The sequence below is a fragment of the Branchiostoma floridae genome, chromosome 1, assembly GCF_000003815.2.
Source record: "Branchiostoma floridae strain S238N-H82 chromosome 1, Bfl_VNyyK, whole genome shotgun sequence".
Classification (NCBI taxonomy): domain Eukaryota; kingdom Metazoa; phylum Chordata; class Leptocardii; order Amphioxiformes; family Branchiostomatidae; genus Branchiostoma; species Branchiostoma floridae.
Window position 1 is genome coordinate 6,788,674 of NC_049979.1, and position 17,578 is coordinate 6,806,251.

Here is a 17,578-nt window from a genome sequence, read left to right on the forward strand (position 1 = left end):
ACCCTTTGCTGACGTCACACTTCCATTCCGGATGTGTGATGTAGGCTTTGGGTCATTTCAACTTGATAAGGATCAGAGGACTGATCGCTTTATTTTGAGTGCGGATATAAGGTCTTAAAATTGTAACGAAAAGGGAAGATGATACAATTCCCAGCCACCCATTCCATAATGGAACAAACCTTATTTGTGATGAAGTGACTGTTGTACATGTATCTGGCTGTATCTGGCTCAACTAGACTGGTGCAACTATGACAAGCAAAACCTTTTCATGTCATGTTAAGAAAGTTTATTACAAGAAGACCCTCAAAGTGAACAACTTATCTAATCAGTGTCTGTACAAATACCTCCCTGCTACTATTTTCTACATTTGCCTGCAATGTACAATTATGCTCCCTTTACCATTGATAACGTTGGATTATATCATTCTAAGACTTACACATCACGACATGTGCAGGTAGTCAGTAATTGCAACAATTTCTAGCACACAGGATACAGTCTGATCTACACAACCAACCATGCGAATCAGTTTGTAAACAATGGTTTCAAAACGACAAAAATGGCATCACAAGTAGTATAGAAAAAGACAATCTAACATGGGATAATCCTACATCTATCCATTTTAAGTTCATCTTTGCTTTGAAAGCTAACAGTTTGCTGTTCATCCTGCAACAGGATTTGGCAGCGATAGATCCGTAACTCGAGGGCTCTAAACAATCACCAAATTGTTCCATAGCTTTGCTCTAGCTGTAATTTCACCATTTCAGATTAAAAGGCCACAATCCTATAACATACTGAGAAGCATTTGTCTGTTCCTGTTCCCACCATCTTAAGCCTTTACCTGAAGGCATTAGATTACTTTAACGGCTCCTATGGAGTCACCTGTACAACAGAGTCACCACCAAGTTGTATGTACATGCATGCACGCCCTCCTAACATTACTGAGAGGCTGGTGGATAGTACTGCTGGCCGTATCCCCACTGCCCGTAGTTGTACTGGTTAGCCTGGAACAAAACAAACAACAACGATTACCTCCTGTCCATTCCTTACAGTCCGGAAGGGAAGATGAAATAGCTGGTCAGAATTTTGATAAAATGTTGGGAAAGCTGTAGGTCCGAGCTCACGTAATGGGAAGGGAACCACAGTATAACAGTGTCACCTGTACCTACGGCTCTAGTAATTTCCGAAGCTGAACTGAAACACAGAAAGAGGGAGTGAACAGTGTGTGTGAAAACTGTCGCAAGAAGGACAGACGGAAACTGATCATTTTAGCAGGAATGACAACATCCACAGGAGCTTGCTCCAAGCACTATGGGGCATGAAAAGCAGCTGTTCTCTTTCTTGGGGAGAGAACATCTTTTATGGTTAAAGTACTCCAATCTCAAGTTTTCTGCAACTAGTGCAACGAAATGTTTGGCAAGGACAAGATATTAGAATGTTGGTACAGCCACTTTTCATGCCCCAGAGTTCAGAGGCATAATCTTTCTGACCAGTTTACTCACTGAGGGCTGGTTGTATCCACTGGACCAGTTGTAGTTGTATGACGGAGGCGGGGCAGTGTTGGGGTCCGGTGGCGGCATGGAGTTAGGAGCGGGTGCCGGGGGTGGCATTGTCATGGGAGGAGGCATGGCCATCGTGCCATTCTCCTCCAACTTGTGCTTCTTCTCCGCAGGTACCAAATCATCCCTGAACAATGGGGGGGAAAATAGTAAGTCTCTTACAAACTTGTTAGTGGCGTTAGTGTGGCGCAACTGGTAGAGCATTTGGCTCAGAATCGAAAGGTCCGGAGTTCGATACCCACCATGCCCCAATGCCCCTTGAGAAATGCACTAAGTACGACTTTCCCTTACGGTAGAGTGACGCCCACCGAGTTTCATTGGCTAATCTAAAATTTAAAAGACCTTACACTCTTGAGGCGCTTAACGTCGATAAATGTGTTCTTATTGCACTCGTGTTTCTAACAAGAAACTTGTGATGCAGATATCTCTTTATTAGCTGTAGAAGTTCTGTTTCCTCACCCTGTTCCCTCCTGTGATCTTTTCTTTCCACCACTGTGGGTCTTCACAAGTTTCTGGTGTTCTTCATAAACAGTCATCAATCTGTAAAAATAGAACAGTTTGTTTGCATTCTTACTTAAATTTCTGGTATATTAATCAAAATTGAACACATGCACACTCACAACACTGAGGTAAAGAAATTGTTATTCAAGCATCATGCTGCATGTTCATGTCCATGACTGCATGTTCACTGCACTAGTCCATGTCTACAATGTTACAACTGGACAAGCTTGGTCTATGTAAAAAGTCTCATGAAATACAAAACAATTTCATCTCTTGTTGAAAAGGGTCATCAGTCACGCATGAATACAGTTACTACAATATCCTTCAAATTTGGAGGTATGTCTCTATGCCTTTAAAAAACAGTCACTGTCTGAAGAATATTGTAATACAGTGGAAGCCAGTTAATTGCACGTCGGGTAAACGCACACTTCGGTCAATTGCACGGAATCCCAAAACCCCGTGGTGGTGCGGTCCAACAGCATAACTTCGCATTATCGCACACGCCGGATAATTGCACGGTATTCGCTGGCAAATTGGGTGTGCAATTAAGCGGCTTCCACTGTAACCCAATTCTATCTTTGTAGCTATTCCCAGGATATTTGTATATTTTATGGCATATTCTATGGCTCCTGGTCCTTATTTCTATTGTTATTATCAGGTCAAACAATGTTGCTACATCGAGAGATCTTTGAAATCCCTGTAAATTGTAACTTGGACACATGTTAAGCTTTCACACATTGGCGTAGGTTTTCAGGGCCGTGAAAAGCATAAGCACTCACAACGAGGTAGAACCAACTCACCTCTCCACATTGGACCCAAAGTCCTCCAGAAACTCCACCTTCCTCTGTGAGAAGGTGAGCTTGGCGTCTGCGCCGAGCTGGCTGGCCATGGCCAGGTCAAAGCACTGCAGGACCCTGTCCTCGTCCGGACGCACGCCCTGCTGGAACTCAAGGTCCAACAGCTGCAGGTACAGCTTGGCATTTTCCTAAGACAGGGGAGAATAATTCTGGTGAAGAGTGTCTGTATCTATCAACTTGTCCAAAAGAAGATACCTCTCAGACAGGGCTGTCTCCATCTTAAAAATTTTTTCTGTCCGACTCATTGGGAGCCCATGTCGTTGACTTTCCTGGTAAAACATGTCATTTTAAGCTTGTGAAAGTACATTTTCAACTGTTTCGAGTCATTTTTGGGATGGATAGGGTAAAATTATTTTCCATCCCAACAAGCAAATTTCCATCCCAGGACGAAAGGATATGTCCTGAAGACAGCTCTGGTCTCAGACAAGTCCTTTGCTGTGAATCTTTACTGAGAAACTGTAGGTGAGGATTATATAAGTAGTCCACACTTTCAGTGGAGAACTCCCATGACCTCATCCTGATTTTGCTGTCCGCACCGTACAACCACCAGCACTCCAACAGACACAGAGACCGGCCGGCTTAATTAGTGCGGCATTACAGACTACTGTTCTTTACCATATACTGTACTAGTACAATCTATTTCACTATGTGTCCTCTCCTGCATGCAACATTGTAACAGTTCCTTTCCTTTCTAGAACTGTCTCTGAGGGTTACAAGAGGAATAGTCGGGATACTACCTAAAGCTATGGGATTTTCCACGTGTACAGATTGTACATATGATGTAAATTTGTAACCATTATTGCTTCTAAGCTAATGCTAGTGATTTTATATGTAACATGTATTCTTCTCTCCCAGGGTTAGCTCTTGGCTAAATGGGCAGCCCTGGCTGTTTGTAAACTGCTGAACAAATAAATAAATAATTGGGATACACAAGCTTTATCTTTTCCCTGCTGTATAACCCTGTCATCACTACAAAGCTGGTGCTAAAAGACTACTTCAGCAGGAAGAACAGATAAGGCTTTATTGCAAGTCTTACAGATAGTTTGCACAATAAAAGAAGTACCTACATCGTCTGGGGAACTTACCTTGTCCTTTTCTATGGCCTCCTTCAGAACAGTTTTGGCACCTTCAGTGTCAGCCTTTGTCTGGAGGAGTCAGAAGAACGAAATTAATTTTCGGCCAACTGAATAACACAAGTACAGATACTGTAATGAGCTTGTAGTTTTGTAGCAATTAGGTCCTTATCCAAACTGTAAGCTGATCTAATATTACGTCTGTCTCCCCAAATTGTATGTTACAGAAGATTGTTTGGAACTGTGGAACATACAGTCTAATTTTTTTCTACCATAGCAATTTTTTTCGTCACTTGACCAAGACGAGAGTCATGGAGTGACTTTTTCTGATCTCTAATCAATACAAGTTTCCATAACTAAGAATCAAGTTGCTCTATCCCCTGTCTACCCACCTTGGCCAGGAACCTTGCCAGTTTGAGAGAAAAGAAGGAGGCAGTGTTGGTGTCCTTGGCATTTTCCACTGCTTCCTGGAATATTCTCTCGGCGTTGACCAGGTTTCCTGTCCTCCTCTCCAGGCTGACCCTGCGCAGAGTCACCATGGCCAGGCCTGGTACGGCCTCCTCCAGGGTCTTCAGGATGTCTCGCGCTGCATCCAGGTTACCTGCAGACACAATGACCTTACATGTTAACTTCAGTGTTCCTGAGAAAAATATTCTCTTGTATCCAAAACCCTTGATATTTATTACTGCTACCAGAGATTTATGTTCAATTTTGTCATGTGCTAAACACATTTTTCCTTCTTCTCTTTGCTTCCGAGCTCCAGGCCACTTAACAATGTTGGTTGCAATGCCGAAAAGTGCTCTCATTGGCCTACACTGAGGTGTTCTGTGCTTGGTGTAAGATACAGAGTACCATTTCTGTTTATGCCACCTTGCATGAGGATTATGATTTTAATATAAGACATTATAATAGTTCTTGCACAGATCTTGGAACTATATGAAGGGAATAGGGTAAAACAGGGAGGTGGGGTGTCCAATATGGTTCCCATCAATCAATCCCAACACAGAAGCAGTTTTGAACCTTTTCAAAAGTTTGCCTACCATGCTGCTCCTCAAAGGCAGCCCAGTTGAGGTGGATGTTGGGCTTCCTGGGCAGGTGGATGGTGCAGGCTCTGCGGTACACGTTCCTGGCACCCTCCACACTGTGACTCTCCAGGTACTTGGCATACTGTGGCAACAGCAACAATGGATCGATTGAAACCAATATCATGATGCTTCTTGTTTGTTTGTTTGAAACTTTGTTTATTCATGAAAGCTCAAGTCTGCCTGCAAGCCGTTTTTCATTGAGGTCATGAGGGAAGAGGCAAGGGTCAGACAAAGTATATAACAGAGATACAGAGATAACCTGGTGTGGGTAACATTCAAAATTTCCTGCACCAGACAAACTTTACCTGCACCACTTTGAATTTAGAACTCTGGATCAAACTAAAATTGTTCAGGAAGACAGGAACCATTGCTATTTTTTTCTTTTATACTTTATGAGTAGTAACATTTAGTGCTACTAATAACAATTCATATACATCTACATCATAAGACACTTATGTATAAAACCCAGTAGATAGACCAATGCAGGTTAGGTGCAGGTAGAGATCAGAAATACCTGCAGCAACCTGCATGCATATGCAAGTGTAGGAGCATGTGGATTTGTACTAGCTTCATGTACTATACATGTACTATGATGTAGGAGTATGTGGATTTGTACTAGCTTCACTGACTGGTACCACCTGCCATGAGACCTTACCTTGAGCCAAAAGTCTTCATACAGGGCGCAGGCGATCATGCACCTCTCAAACAGCACCACCATGCGCTCGTGGCTCCCCTGTTCCATCTCGAAATCCAGGTACTCCTTCCAGTTCTTCAGCTGTACCCTCTCCAGTGGCTTCACATGGAAGTATGGCCTCTTGATCTGTGGGGGGACAAACAGGCAAGGAATTAGAGCAACCCCACTTCTTTATGCCTGAGCTTACAGCTGAAACAGTAAAAATGGTATACCCGATTGCTTGATAATTCATTTATTCTTGACTTTTGATGACCTGTGATGAAATAGTGAGACTTCCTGGGTCAGCAAAATAAAATTTTTCATGACTCACAACCAGCCCTCATTCTCTTGTGCCAACTGGCACCTGCTACTCCCAACTCAACCCCTCACCCCAATGTTATATTTCTGGCAAGCAAAACAACTTGAACTTTACATTGGCACAAGGCAAAAAAATCAACAATCTCACCACCACACTTCATACTAAGCCTTACTTGTACTTTTTTTCAACACATAACAAAAACTAAACCAGGCAACCTCACTTTTTTACCACACAGACAACTTCTTCTGATTCATGATAGTTACCAAAACAGCTATTCCCCCCACATCAATATTTCAAACCACACACAAGAAGTGCACACATAGCTAAAGGCCAGACAATCCCCAAAGGACAGAAACTCAATAAAATCCCACACTACATAGCAAATCATACCCAGAAATTACACTTGTGATTTGTCATAATTAACTACCCCATTATTTTACCTACCCCACATGCTATGTCTATAAGTTAAGACATCCCAAATCTCACAATGAAGTCAATTATTATGTCAGCATCTACAATTCATTGCTTGTCAACATGAATAAATGTAAGTGCAGGCAGTGGAAAGTAGGATAAGACCAGATGAACTTTCCTACATACATGCTATGCAGTAATGGGACTTCACATCTCATATGAGAGACTTTTTGGACCAAATGGGAGCGTACCACTGTAGAATTGAAGACAAACCTTCTGTATCCAGGGACATATAAAAATCCACTTTCAAGCCGTGAATTATTCAATACATGGTGACCAGGCTTTTAGCTAGGATTTCATCACAGGGTGTCCAGTTTTCTAGCTGTTTGGCAAGCACTGCAGATCCGAATATTGTAGGGGGTCTGGGGACATCCTCACAAAAGAAAGAAAACTTTGAAATTCATAACTCTCTAAAACACAATTTCTAGCATTTTGAGGTGCAAATTTGGGGAAATAAAGCTGAATTTGACTGTCAGACTGGCCACATGTGACCTGTGGCATCCATGGTCAATCAGAATTTCATGCTTGTCAGAGGATGTGCTCCCCAGTGTAAGGGCGGCTTCAGGGCATCTTAAAAGTAGGGCGTCCATTTTCAATTATTTCTAGAACAGGGCGCACAAAAGACGCCCTGACGCCTGCCTGGCTTAAATGCTGATGTGGACTCACCCCTTCCTCGTAGGTCCACCGCTTGCTGACCTCAGCTTCCGTGGTGCTGTAGATGGCTCTCCTGGTGGAGATGAGCTTATCCCTGATGGCCAGAGTTTCTGCATCAGGCTGCCGAGAACACAACCATCAGTACCACACAAACAATCAACTTCTCATAGCCAACGTAGAACATAACTTGAAAGTTCATCTGTGTTGGTAGAAGTCATTATTGGACTAGTTATAGTTAAACTGTAATATCCAACACAAAAATAGGTCTGACCCAAATTTTCGACTTGACAAAGACTGGTGCTGTTCAGTCGAAAATTTGGGTGGGTCCAATTTTTGTGCTGGATATTACAGTTTAAATAGTCCAATAACATAGAACATAGTTGAAGCTGGGCATTATTACATCACTCAGTCATGTATTTGGCTTTTCCATGTTGTGAAAATGACATGAAATCTCAAATGTACTGAATGAATTTACAGGTATGGCCACAGGTGGACATATCCACTCCCATATGAGTGATGCAAAATCAAATCATATTCACTTTGGCGAGGGTAAGGAACTTCAAGAATATTCAACCTTCTGAACAGATGCAATCGTGTGACAACTGTAGTGCTGTTTGTTTGAAATATAAAAAGGATATGTATGCAACAAATGGTTTGATGCAGTATAACAATGTGACGACAGGACAGGCAAACAAAGGAAAAGCAAAACCACACAAAAATCACAGCAAAGACAGCCCGCAACAAAAGGCTTGGTCATGTAATTGCAATACCTGGGACATACAGTCTACAAAAGGTGGAACAACAGACTTGGGTTTGGTGCAGATCTATGGAAACAAACATACACATCTGTAGCATTCTAACATGTCTGGGCTTTCTCTGCTGGTTTTTATTTTACAAAACTGATTTGTTACACAATTCACCAGTTATGCAAAACAAACAAGACAACTATCACCATGATAGGGGCACAAGACACAATACTTATCAAAAATATTAAGTGGAGGTGACATTCCCTTCAGCATGGCTCGAAATTCATTTCTGGGAATAGGTGCACTGGTGCACCCAATTGCAACCTAGAAAATTGGGTGCACCAAAATATTTTTGGGTGCACCACATAAACTAAAGTAGAATCTCGGAATATCCTAATTGCAACCCTACTAAATTAGTAATCTGAACAGAGCTCTTCAGAAATTGGAAGTACTATGACAGTCATTTTATTATCTTTCTAACACATAGATGTCAAGAATATAGTGTTTACTTAGTATACTGACATCTTAACATACATAAGCCTGTGAAAATATTTGGGTGCACCCTGTGCACCCACAGAAAAAAATTGGGTGCACAGCTCCAATTTTGGGTGCACCTGGGTGCACAAAACCCCAGTAATTCGAGCCCTGCTTCAGGTAAGAACAAACTTTTTTCTGGTAATCATTTGATGGCTACTAACAACATTGCCATGATTGGTTTATGTTTGCCAGCCCATGGTCCAACTGGCAGTGTTTGTCCAATTGTAAAGTTCCAGTGAGCCTGCCCATGATTAGAGTTGCCTGAGTCAATAGGACATGGCATGTCTGCTCAGAGTACTCTGGAATGGGGAGTAAAAAAAAATAAGCAGACAGTAGTCACCTTATCTGCAGAAGCTGTTACACCAGGAGGAGGCACCACACCAGGAGGGCCGTCATCCGGCTCGGCTCCAGGGATCTCTGGCTCGATTCCCGGGGTGTTGGCCAGGACATCTGTCCGTAGCTGCAGAAACTCGTCCAATGGGAGGATGTCCTTTGGCAGGTTGGTGTTCACGTGATCCTTAAATCTGGTTAAAGGAAGGTTAGAGTTATTAGAGGAATACAGAATTTAGAAGAAAAAAAAAACAAATCCCAACAAGGGATATCCACAGGGCCTATCCAACAATACATTTGAGAACATTTCTGTGGCTGAATAAATGTCAACTGAATACGAATGTAGATGTTTTGGGGGAAATGGATTTTGACAGAACTGGACTAACAGCTGAAACCTGGGGACACCCCTTGTTCATTAACCTGTGACAAACCTTGACTTGCTGTCTCCAATCTTCAAATGTATCAGGGTGTAAAGTGGAAACAAAACAAAAGGAACATCTGAGATGATCAGGAAAATTTCAGGATCAACTTTGATGGGTGTTAGGGAAAGCAAAGGATTCAGGAAATCAGATGAAATACACAGGCTGGTACATACTGGTGACTTCTAACCCATTAAGAACCAGCAGTTCCTGAGGGAACCTCTGACCAGGGTGGGACACACATCGCATTTCACCCTCAACATTTTGCTTTACCCTGTAAAGAATTTGGAGCAGGCAGTGCCAGTTAGAGAGAGGCCAAACTCAACTCAATCTCAATGAATTCCACAGCAACTGAAGATAAGCTTTCACAAAACCCAGAATTGAACACAGCAAAATGAAAGTTGAGTTTACAATACTCAGTCAGATTAAAGATCATTTCAATGCTAAGAAGTCAAATCCTCTTGAGTAGTTTAACATGTTAAACTACCCAGATAGACTGATTACGTGTTCACTGTTAAAACTATTTTGACTTGAAGTGATTCAACATCAAGGGACCAAAATAGCACAAGAGATACAGGGGTCATGGACACGTGGAGGCAAAATATAGTCAACCATGTACAGCTACTGCCAACCAGAGGTTTGTAGGTTGTTGTTCTAGGAAGTTATTTATGAATATGGTCTGTCTCAGCAAAACAACATTAGTCTTCTGTGTGAACTAGACAAATACAGGGAAGGTAGCAGACACAATAGTTTCAACTTTCAAGCATGCCATCCAACTCTCTATCTAAATGGCTTCCAGAGTTAGCTTCTACCAGTTTTATTGTTAAATCATACAACACTTAAATCGCTCAACATAATCCCTTCAAAGAGTCCTTATCGTAAAAAAGTAACTGAATAATTCTGCTTCAATTATACAGGCTGTTTACAAAACTTCTCTTCAACAAAACATTCTTTGAACTGTCTCACTGATGTCAATGTTAGAACTGTTCTTAAAACACAACTCAACCAACCGTACACATGTTTGTTCCCTGTCTGCATATTACTCACTTTTTCAAAATGTTACAACAGTTCTTAGAAGTTACAATACAATTCTACATGCTATGCAACCATCTGTAAGTTTGTTCCCTGTCTGCAAACTACTCACTTTTCAAAATGTTACAACAGTTCTTACGACACAATTCTACACGTTATGCAACCTTTGTTACATGACTGCATTCTACTCACTTTTCGAAATGGTGGCTGTACATCTGTGTGGGAATGTTGAGTAGGCGGTTGTAGATGGCTGTGATGTTCTTCAGGTTCCCTTGCTCCAGTTCCCAGGCCAGGTACAAGTCCCACAGGCGGTCTGAGCGGAACTCTGTGCCAGCTGCTGTCACCGCCTTCTCATACACACTGCCGATAAGAGAAGCACAACATCTGTACATTTATCATGGCTACCGAGCATTGTCAGCTCACTGAAAAATGAAGGACTTTAGAATATGAGGCATTCTAAAACAAATCATGGATCCATAATTGTAGTGTTATACCTAGCATCAGTTTGAACACAGAGTACTCCTATGCTTCCTATGCTGTTATTCAGGCCCCAATACTGTCTTTCAACCAGCATAGCAGTGCTTTTTTTCTGGTGTGAGTATATCATTGAAAAAATTGACATTTGGCTTTGGAATAAGGCTGTGAGTGTGACAGGGGAAAACCTTACTTTCCAAAATTTGCCCTTCCATATGTAGGTTTCGGGGTTATGAATTTTGAAACTTTTGTTAGGAGGATCCTGGACCCCCTGCCGTGGTCTCGTCTTCCGTGGCCTGCACCTAACCCCTGACCTGTGAAAAAATTCTGGTGCAAACCCTGTCACAATCCATGCATGGGTGAATGGCCAAACATAAATTAAAAGTTATGACCTGACAAAACATCTGACGGATCAATCAAGTCCCACCCTAAAACCAGACGCTTCTCCCAGCATGTCTGCCGAAGATTTGACAAGGTATATCTGAGTTAGACGAATGTTTGTACTGATATGTTGAATGGTGGATTAAGTAGATTCATTTGAACCATCCAAACACAGATGTTGGGCACGCGATCAGCACAACATGGCAGCATCTCTACTTATGGTGTTGGAGTTGTTTGTCATCCCAACAATACTTAACACATGGTATCATTAATATGTTTTCAAGATTACAAGGCACCAACTACACTTTATCTCAATGTGTGGTCGTCTGTAATCCTATGCCTGCGCATGACCAAATGGTGTGACCTACTGAACAGAATCAGTATACAAACAGAGGGACATGATAGCACTAGAAATGTGAGCAAGGGTCAGAACTACGTATACCACTGATCTGCCTGGATAGAAGAGCCAGTGAAAATGAACTCTCAAGTCACCCACTTATTATACACCCAATGACTTCCAAGTAATACCAAGTGGTGCCCTGCTTATGGACAATGTACTAAATAACTTAAAAGGGTAAGAATAAACACAGAGAAAAGAGCTCACACAGAAAGACAGACACATTGCATGATAGTATTGATACTCATTTCAACTCGAAGGGTTAAAACTTTCATAGTTTCAACATGAAGACCAAAAGCTTCAATCTTTATGTTCTAATATTTTTAGACTTCAACCACAACAGGAGCTTACAGAACACTTAGTAACAGTAGGCAACTATTTCTTACAACCTGCTACTCAGCTGTACATGCAGCTTGAGGTACCAGGCCACAAGAGCTTGCTAGTTCCTTCATTAGTGCAGCAATGAGACTGGCGTCTTACCTCCGTAGGTTCGCCTGGCCAACTTCGTCGGTTGTCTGGACTTCGGTGGCGAAGTTTATGTAGTGGATCCAGAGGTCAACACTGAGTGGGATTGCTTTCAATCCTCGTTCATAGACCTTAGAAAATCATACAGAAAACAGCGGGGCATCAATACCACATGAGCCATGGATACAGGCACCATGCCAAAGGAAAGACTTGTGAACTAAAGTCGGGCAGAAATCTGTATTGAAGTGAATAAAGACTTATCTCTAACAGTGAAAATGAATGGGTTAAGACGTAGACTTCAACCTGACGTTACCGTTGGAGCGCGGAAACAAGCATGTCATCTTTGAAGCATGGCAATGGTCATTCCCACTTCCGAGCCTGTTCGTGATCGCTACGCTCGGTGCTCTGCATTCTTCAGAAGTATGTGTAATGCTTGTAAGGACCCATTAAGTACAGATGTTAACAATGATGGCAGGTACTACTCCATTCAGCAAGTTTTACACAGCCATTACCAGTCAAATTACGAGGACAAATTACAAATGCAACATCAAATTTGAAATTCCAAATAACAAAAACACAAAAGTGACTGTTGGGTCCATGTAGACTATGTTCTATGGCGTGCAATGGTCCCTGTCAATTTGGATCAATCCCTGTGGAGACAGAAAACATGGACGTGAGACAAACCAAAACGCCCAAAATAAATCCAGAGGGAAATCGGAAAGTAGACAAGCGCGGAGCAGACAACCAACCACAAGTATAAACAGCACGACTGGGTTCCACACAGCTTGAGAATCCCCTTCCCTCCCTCCAGCTCTCCAATGGTATGTTGTCCCAGTGGTATGGGAAGGGTGAAACTCAAGACCGGCCAGCTGTTGGCAGCCAAGTCAAAGGTTACTGGTTTTACCATAAATTTTACGTGACTACAACTGAAGGACAATTTTGGATGTGCCAGAGTTTTGCACTGAGTTTTGTCGTGCCAAATCTATCTTCAAATCTGTTGTCAATACTGGACTCTGTTTGGACGTTGGGCTATGGTTCTTTTTTTCTCCTCCATGCCCATGTTTTCCTAGTACACCCCCTGGGCGCTGTTTCACTTGTAATTGGCTCTGCTGCCAGAGGGTCCGGTGAGGGCACACACTCTCTCCCTTCCTACCTCCTGCGCTTGCTCTATGTTGCCGTGTTTCTTCTCCACATCAGCGTACTTCTTCCAGTAGCCGTAGCAGTAGGGGTAGCGCATGAAGAAGGCATCGAACGCCCGCCTCGCCTGGTTCAACTTGTTCTGAAAGGAAAAAAAAAAGTGAAGTAAGTAAGTATCTTCTGATGAAGACATAACAATAACAGATTGGCATGACAACATGGAAAGATCAAGAAATTTCTCAGCACAGTAATGTTGCTACTGGCTCACTTTACACTTTTGAGGATTAGCGGGCAAGCCTTCTGGTGTTATATTCAACAAAACAACAAAGTCATTCCTTTTGGGGAACGGGTATTCTGCGCGTTAAAAATCTGCGCGCGCGTTAAAAATCTGCGCGTTAAAAAATTAAGTTGTACATTGAGAAATTCTTAGGCAGAAAAATGTGACCCCATTATATGATTTTACCTCTGTTACTTGAATTTTGGGTTTGAAAAGCCCCTAATTTTTAGGTCCCTTGGGAATAGGTTAATTTGCATATCCAGAAGATTTCAAAATTACTTGAATTTGACACAAATACATGAAAAAATAACTAACGTGAGGCTTTATATTGTAAAATATAACTGCTTGAGGCTTTTCTCCATTCTGCAAGCTTCATTTCATCTTTTCTCAAGCAGATTGTTTCACATGCAAATATCAACCTTTGTTGCGCGTTAAAACTTAATGTTTAAAAATCACTTTAAAACTCCTGGAAAGAGATATTTGTACTCTAGAATGCAACAATATGATACTTAATTTCATTTTGTGTTATCTTCTTCAAGCTTTTAAGTTCAAAACTGCAAAAAAGTTTTTAAATCCCCAGGGAATCAGCTAATTTGCATATTTTAACGCGCAGGTTTTTAACGCGCAAGTTTTAACACGCAAATTTTAACGCGCACAAAACCCCAACCCACAACTTGATATCAGTTGAACTTAATTGAGATACTGATTTTAGAATGATGACTGCGCCAGTCTCAATCATATCAAGTTCAATGAACAACTCGACATAAACATGGCTATCTCACCCTGACAAACATTTGTCCAGCTGTTTTTTAAATCATAAAATCAAGAAAGGTAACGCATTTCAAATACGTGCCAAGTCAAAGCATTTTATGGACAGATGTGGTGCCAAGCTTCAGACAGCTGTCAAAAATTACGTATCTGTCTGGCCACCATTATAAAAAGAATTTTCAGTGCTAAAGAAAGTTCCATGTGTCTTGCCACCAGAGCTTGTAACTTGTACAGGTCTACAAGCACTTTTCTAATTGAACTATAGTTTAGCTGTACACTTTGTACATGAACATATATAGTATATACCTCATGCTCCACATATTGCAGCAGGTATGTCCAGCCTGTGAAGTCTTGTGGATTCTCCTTCACTACCTTCCAGTACTTCTCCAGTTCGGGAGAATCGGGTTCCTCCTCCTCCTTTGCACCCTTCCAGTACTTCTCTAGCTCTAGAGAGTCTGTCTTGTTGTCGGAACTGGCACCCTTGTACGCCATTTCAGTCCCAAGTGCCAGGTCCATACTTGGTACTGGGGAAAGAGTGGGGTGTAGGTGGTCAGACGGTTTGCAAAACACTAAAACATGGTCGAAAGATTTATAATAACATTCCTACCATACTTTTCATGATTGCAGTGTTTCTGTCAGTGAATGTGATTCATACATGGCTGATCCTAGGCTTAATATTGATCAAGGTTTGACCAAGTTGATGTTCTCTCAACAAGGAAGTCAGGAACATAGGAGACTATATACAATTCTTGAGTAGACCTGGTAAAATAACACAAAGGTAGTACTGTTTTAGTTTTGAGATAACAAAGGGACCATTCATTGTTTCAATTACCTACAGTTTTGAACATTGAGAGACATCAAATCATCAGATTCAATCCTACTCCTTGCCTAGGCATGTTTATGCCTCTGTGCATGGCACTTGCATTTGGCCATTTTGGGGATGCCATTGCATTGCAGTGCTTCTCAATAAATCTGTATTTGAAAAATGTCTTGTGACAGTAGTCTATACGTACAGTGGGAATTCATAAATTCCCAACTCCCAAGACAACTCTTTTAATTGTAGTTACAATTTTACACTACATTAAATTACAGCCTGAAGTGAAAAACATATGTTTCTCCTGTATCAGTAGCTTTCACATCACTACATACTTATAGTTATACTGCATGGTAAAATACCTGCATGAATACTCCCTAAATGAAGCATGTTTGTTCTGTACTGCAGCCCAGAGAACTCCAACCGTGGGAAAACTTCCACAATACACCTCACAGACACGAAGCTGAACTCAATGCGTCTGTCACAACAAGCCACATCTGATCTTTCGATCACATCAACTGACTGGAATATGTTTACATGTCTCGTGGCCTGCATCCAAAAATACGCCCGACAACATTTACATGTATGGAAGAAAGGAACCTCTTTCGGTGTGACGTGCCCCACGGACAGTCAGTCCTTTCACAAAACACGTCTAGACCAGAAAGGAGAGACTAGATCTGATCTACAGGGACTGAGCGACCACAAAATTATCATTTCTGCCCGGTCAGAACAACAGCGACCCATGTAATGTTTATATGTTACACGTTTGCACGTTCATGGACGCAATGTTTAACACGAATAGGTGCAAATAATACAATCAATCTGTCTCAAACAATCACTAGGTTGTAAGGGCACATGATAAATAAGGATAGACCTTTGTATATGAGGAAAAGGCGTGCAAACATCAGAGTATGGTCACGTTTCCACATCCAAACTTTACAAATCCCTTTTCATTGATGGTCAAAAAGTACATTTAATTGACATGTGTACCTTAAAATAACGGGTACTTCATACTCTATAGTATGTCTAGTTGATTTTCTTAACATGCTAAGATATAACAAACCTTCCATCGCCACAGGATGCGTTGGATTGGAGTTAGATATGGGCGTAACGCTGACTGCACTTTCGTCCGCCATGATGTTCCTGCGTCTGCTTGAGATCCGCCTGCTTGGGTGGCTTACACTTTGATATTCATTGCCTGTCAATTTGTTCAATACTATGACGTATGAAACTTGATGAGATCTCCTTAACTAGACAAAAAAATATAGCCAAAATGTGGTATGATAAAATGTGCAGTTTTTTGCAGTAATTTTTCTAAGTAGATGCTATCGTTTTTACAACATGCTGGCATCAATTTTTATACCACAGACCGCTATGGTACCATAGAGGCCCCAAAACATTGGGTAAAGGGATCATTTAAGTTGTCCCGAGCATGTAAATGAGTACTAAGTTGTCCCGAGAATATTAAAGAGATGCATGCAAATAACTATGAATGCATCAAGAAGACCAATAGAATCCCGGAGAAACCTGGACAAACCAGGAGAATCTAAGAGAATACAGGAGAAACCAGGAGAATCCGGCAGAATACAGGAGAATCTAGGAGAAACTAGGAGAAACCAGGAGAAACCCGGAGAATCTAGGAGAATCCAGGAGAATACAGGAGAAACTAGGAGAAACCAGGAGAATCTAGGAGAATACAGGAGAATACAGGAGAAACGAGGAGAAACCCGGAGAAACTAGGAGAAACCAGGAGAATATAGGAGAAACTAGGAGAAACCAGGAGAATCTAGGAGAATACAGGAGAAACTGGGAGAATCCAGGAGAAAGCAGGAGAATCTAGGAGAATCCAGGAGAATACAGGAGAAACGAGGAGAAACTAGGAGTAACCTGGAGAATCCAGGAGAATACAGGAGAAACTAGGAGAAACCCGGAGAATCTAGGAGAATACAGGAGAATACAGGAGAAACTAGGAGAAACCAGGAGAAACTAGGAGAAACCAGGAAAATCTAGGAGAATCCAGGAGAATACAGGAGAAACGAGGAGAAACCCGGAGAAACTAGGAGAATCCAAGAGAAACCCGGAGAATTTAGGAGAATCCAGGAGAATCTAGGAGAATACAGGAGAAACTGGAAGAAACCAGGAGAAAGCAGGAGAATCTAGGAGAATCCAGGAGAAACCCGGAGAAACTAGGAGAAACCTGGAGAATGCAGGAGAATACAGGAGAAACTAGGAGAAACCCGGAGAATCTAAGAGAATCCAGGAGAATCCAGGAGAAACCAGGAGAAACGAGGAGAATCCAGGAGAAACCCGGAGAATCTAGGAGAATCCAGGAGAATACAGGAGAAACGAGGAGAAACCCGGAGAAACTAGGAGAAACCTGGAGAATGCAGGAGAATACAGGAGAAACTAGGAGAAACCCGGAGAAACTAGGAGAAACCCGGAGAATCTAAGAGAATCCAGGAGAAACCAGGAGAAACGAGGAGAATCCAGGAGAAACCCGGAGAATCTAGGAGAATCCAGGAGAATACACGAGAAACGAGGAGAAACCCGGAGAAACTAGGAGAAACCTGGAGAATCATCGATAATAGTAAGTCATCGCCCACTCAATCGGG

The 17,578-nt window shown here is 41.9% G+C and overlaps 2 protein-coding genes across 2 annotated transcripts in view; one reads left to right on the forward strand and one right to left on the reverse strand.

The window, feature by feature from the left end:
• Nucleotides 1-263: 263 nt before the first annotated feature.
• Nucleotides 264-15,500, reverse strand: LOC118411663 (pre-mRNA-processing factor 39-like). The gene is made up of 16 exons (XM_035814144.1): nucleotides 15,329-15,500; nucleotides 14,459-14,676; nucleotides 13,124-13,249; nucleotides 11,986-12,101; nucleotides 10,446-10,613; nucleotides 8,813-8,996; nucleotides 7,960-8,013; nucleotides 7,202-7,309; nucleotides 5,728-5,892; nucleotides 5,028-5,154; nucleotides 4,380-4,588; nucleotides 4,000-4,059; nucleotides 2,858-3,042; nucleotides 2,016-2,096; nucleotides 1,500-1,683; nucleotides 264-1,001 (listed from the first exon to the last, which is right to left on the reverse strand). Exons 1-16 carry the CDS (start codon nucleotides 15,354-15,356, stop codon nucleotides 936-938), a joined length of 2,079 nt encoding a protein of 692 aa, XP_035670037.1. The 5' UTR covers nucleotides 15,357-15,500; the 3' UTR covers nucleotides 264-935.
• Nucleotides 15,501-16,156: 656 nt separating this feature from the next.
• Nucleotides 16,157-17,578, forward strand: part of LOC118411653 (transmembrane protein 179-like) — a 19,706-nt gene continuing 18,284 nt past the window's right edge. The window contains exon 1 of the mRNA XM_035814134.1: nucleotides 16,157-16,364. The gene's annotated coding sequence lies outside the window, so the exon portion shown is untranslated. The remainder of the gene's footprint in view (nucleotides 16,365-17,578) is intronic.

Bases quoted from the DNA above. Each gene is read 5' to 3' on its own strand.
- LOC118411663 (XM_035814144.1), bottom strand. From the start codon at position 15,356: ATGCTTCATTTAGGGAGTATTCATGCAG. The intron at 8,997-10,445 runs GTGAGTAGAATG...TCCTTTAACCAG, and splicing joins TACAGCCACCATTTCGAAAA to ATTTAAGGATCACGTGAACA. The intron at 7,310-7,959 runs GTATTGCAATTA...TGTTCTCGGCAG, and splicing joins TTGTAGACTGTATGTCCCAG to CCTGATGCAGAAACTCTGGC.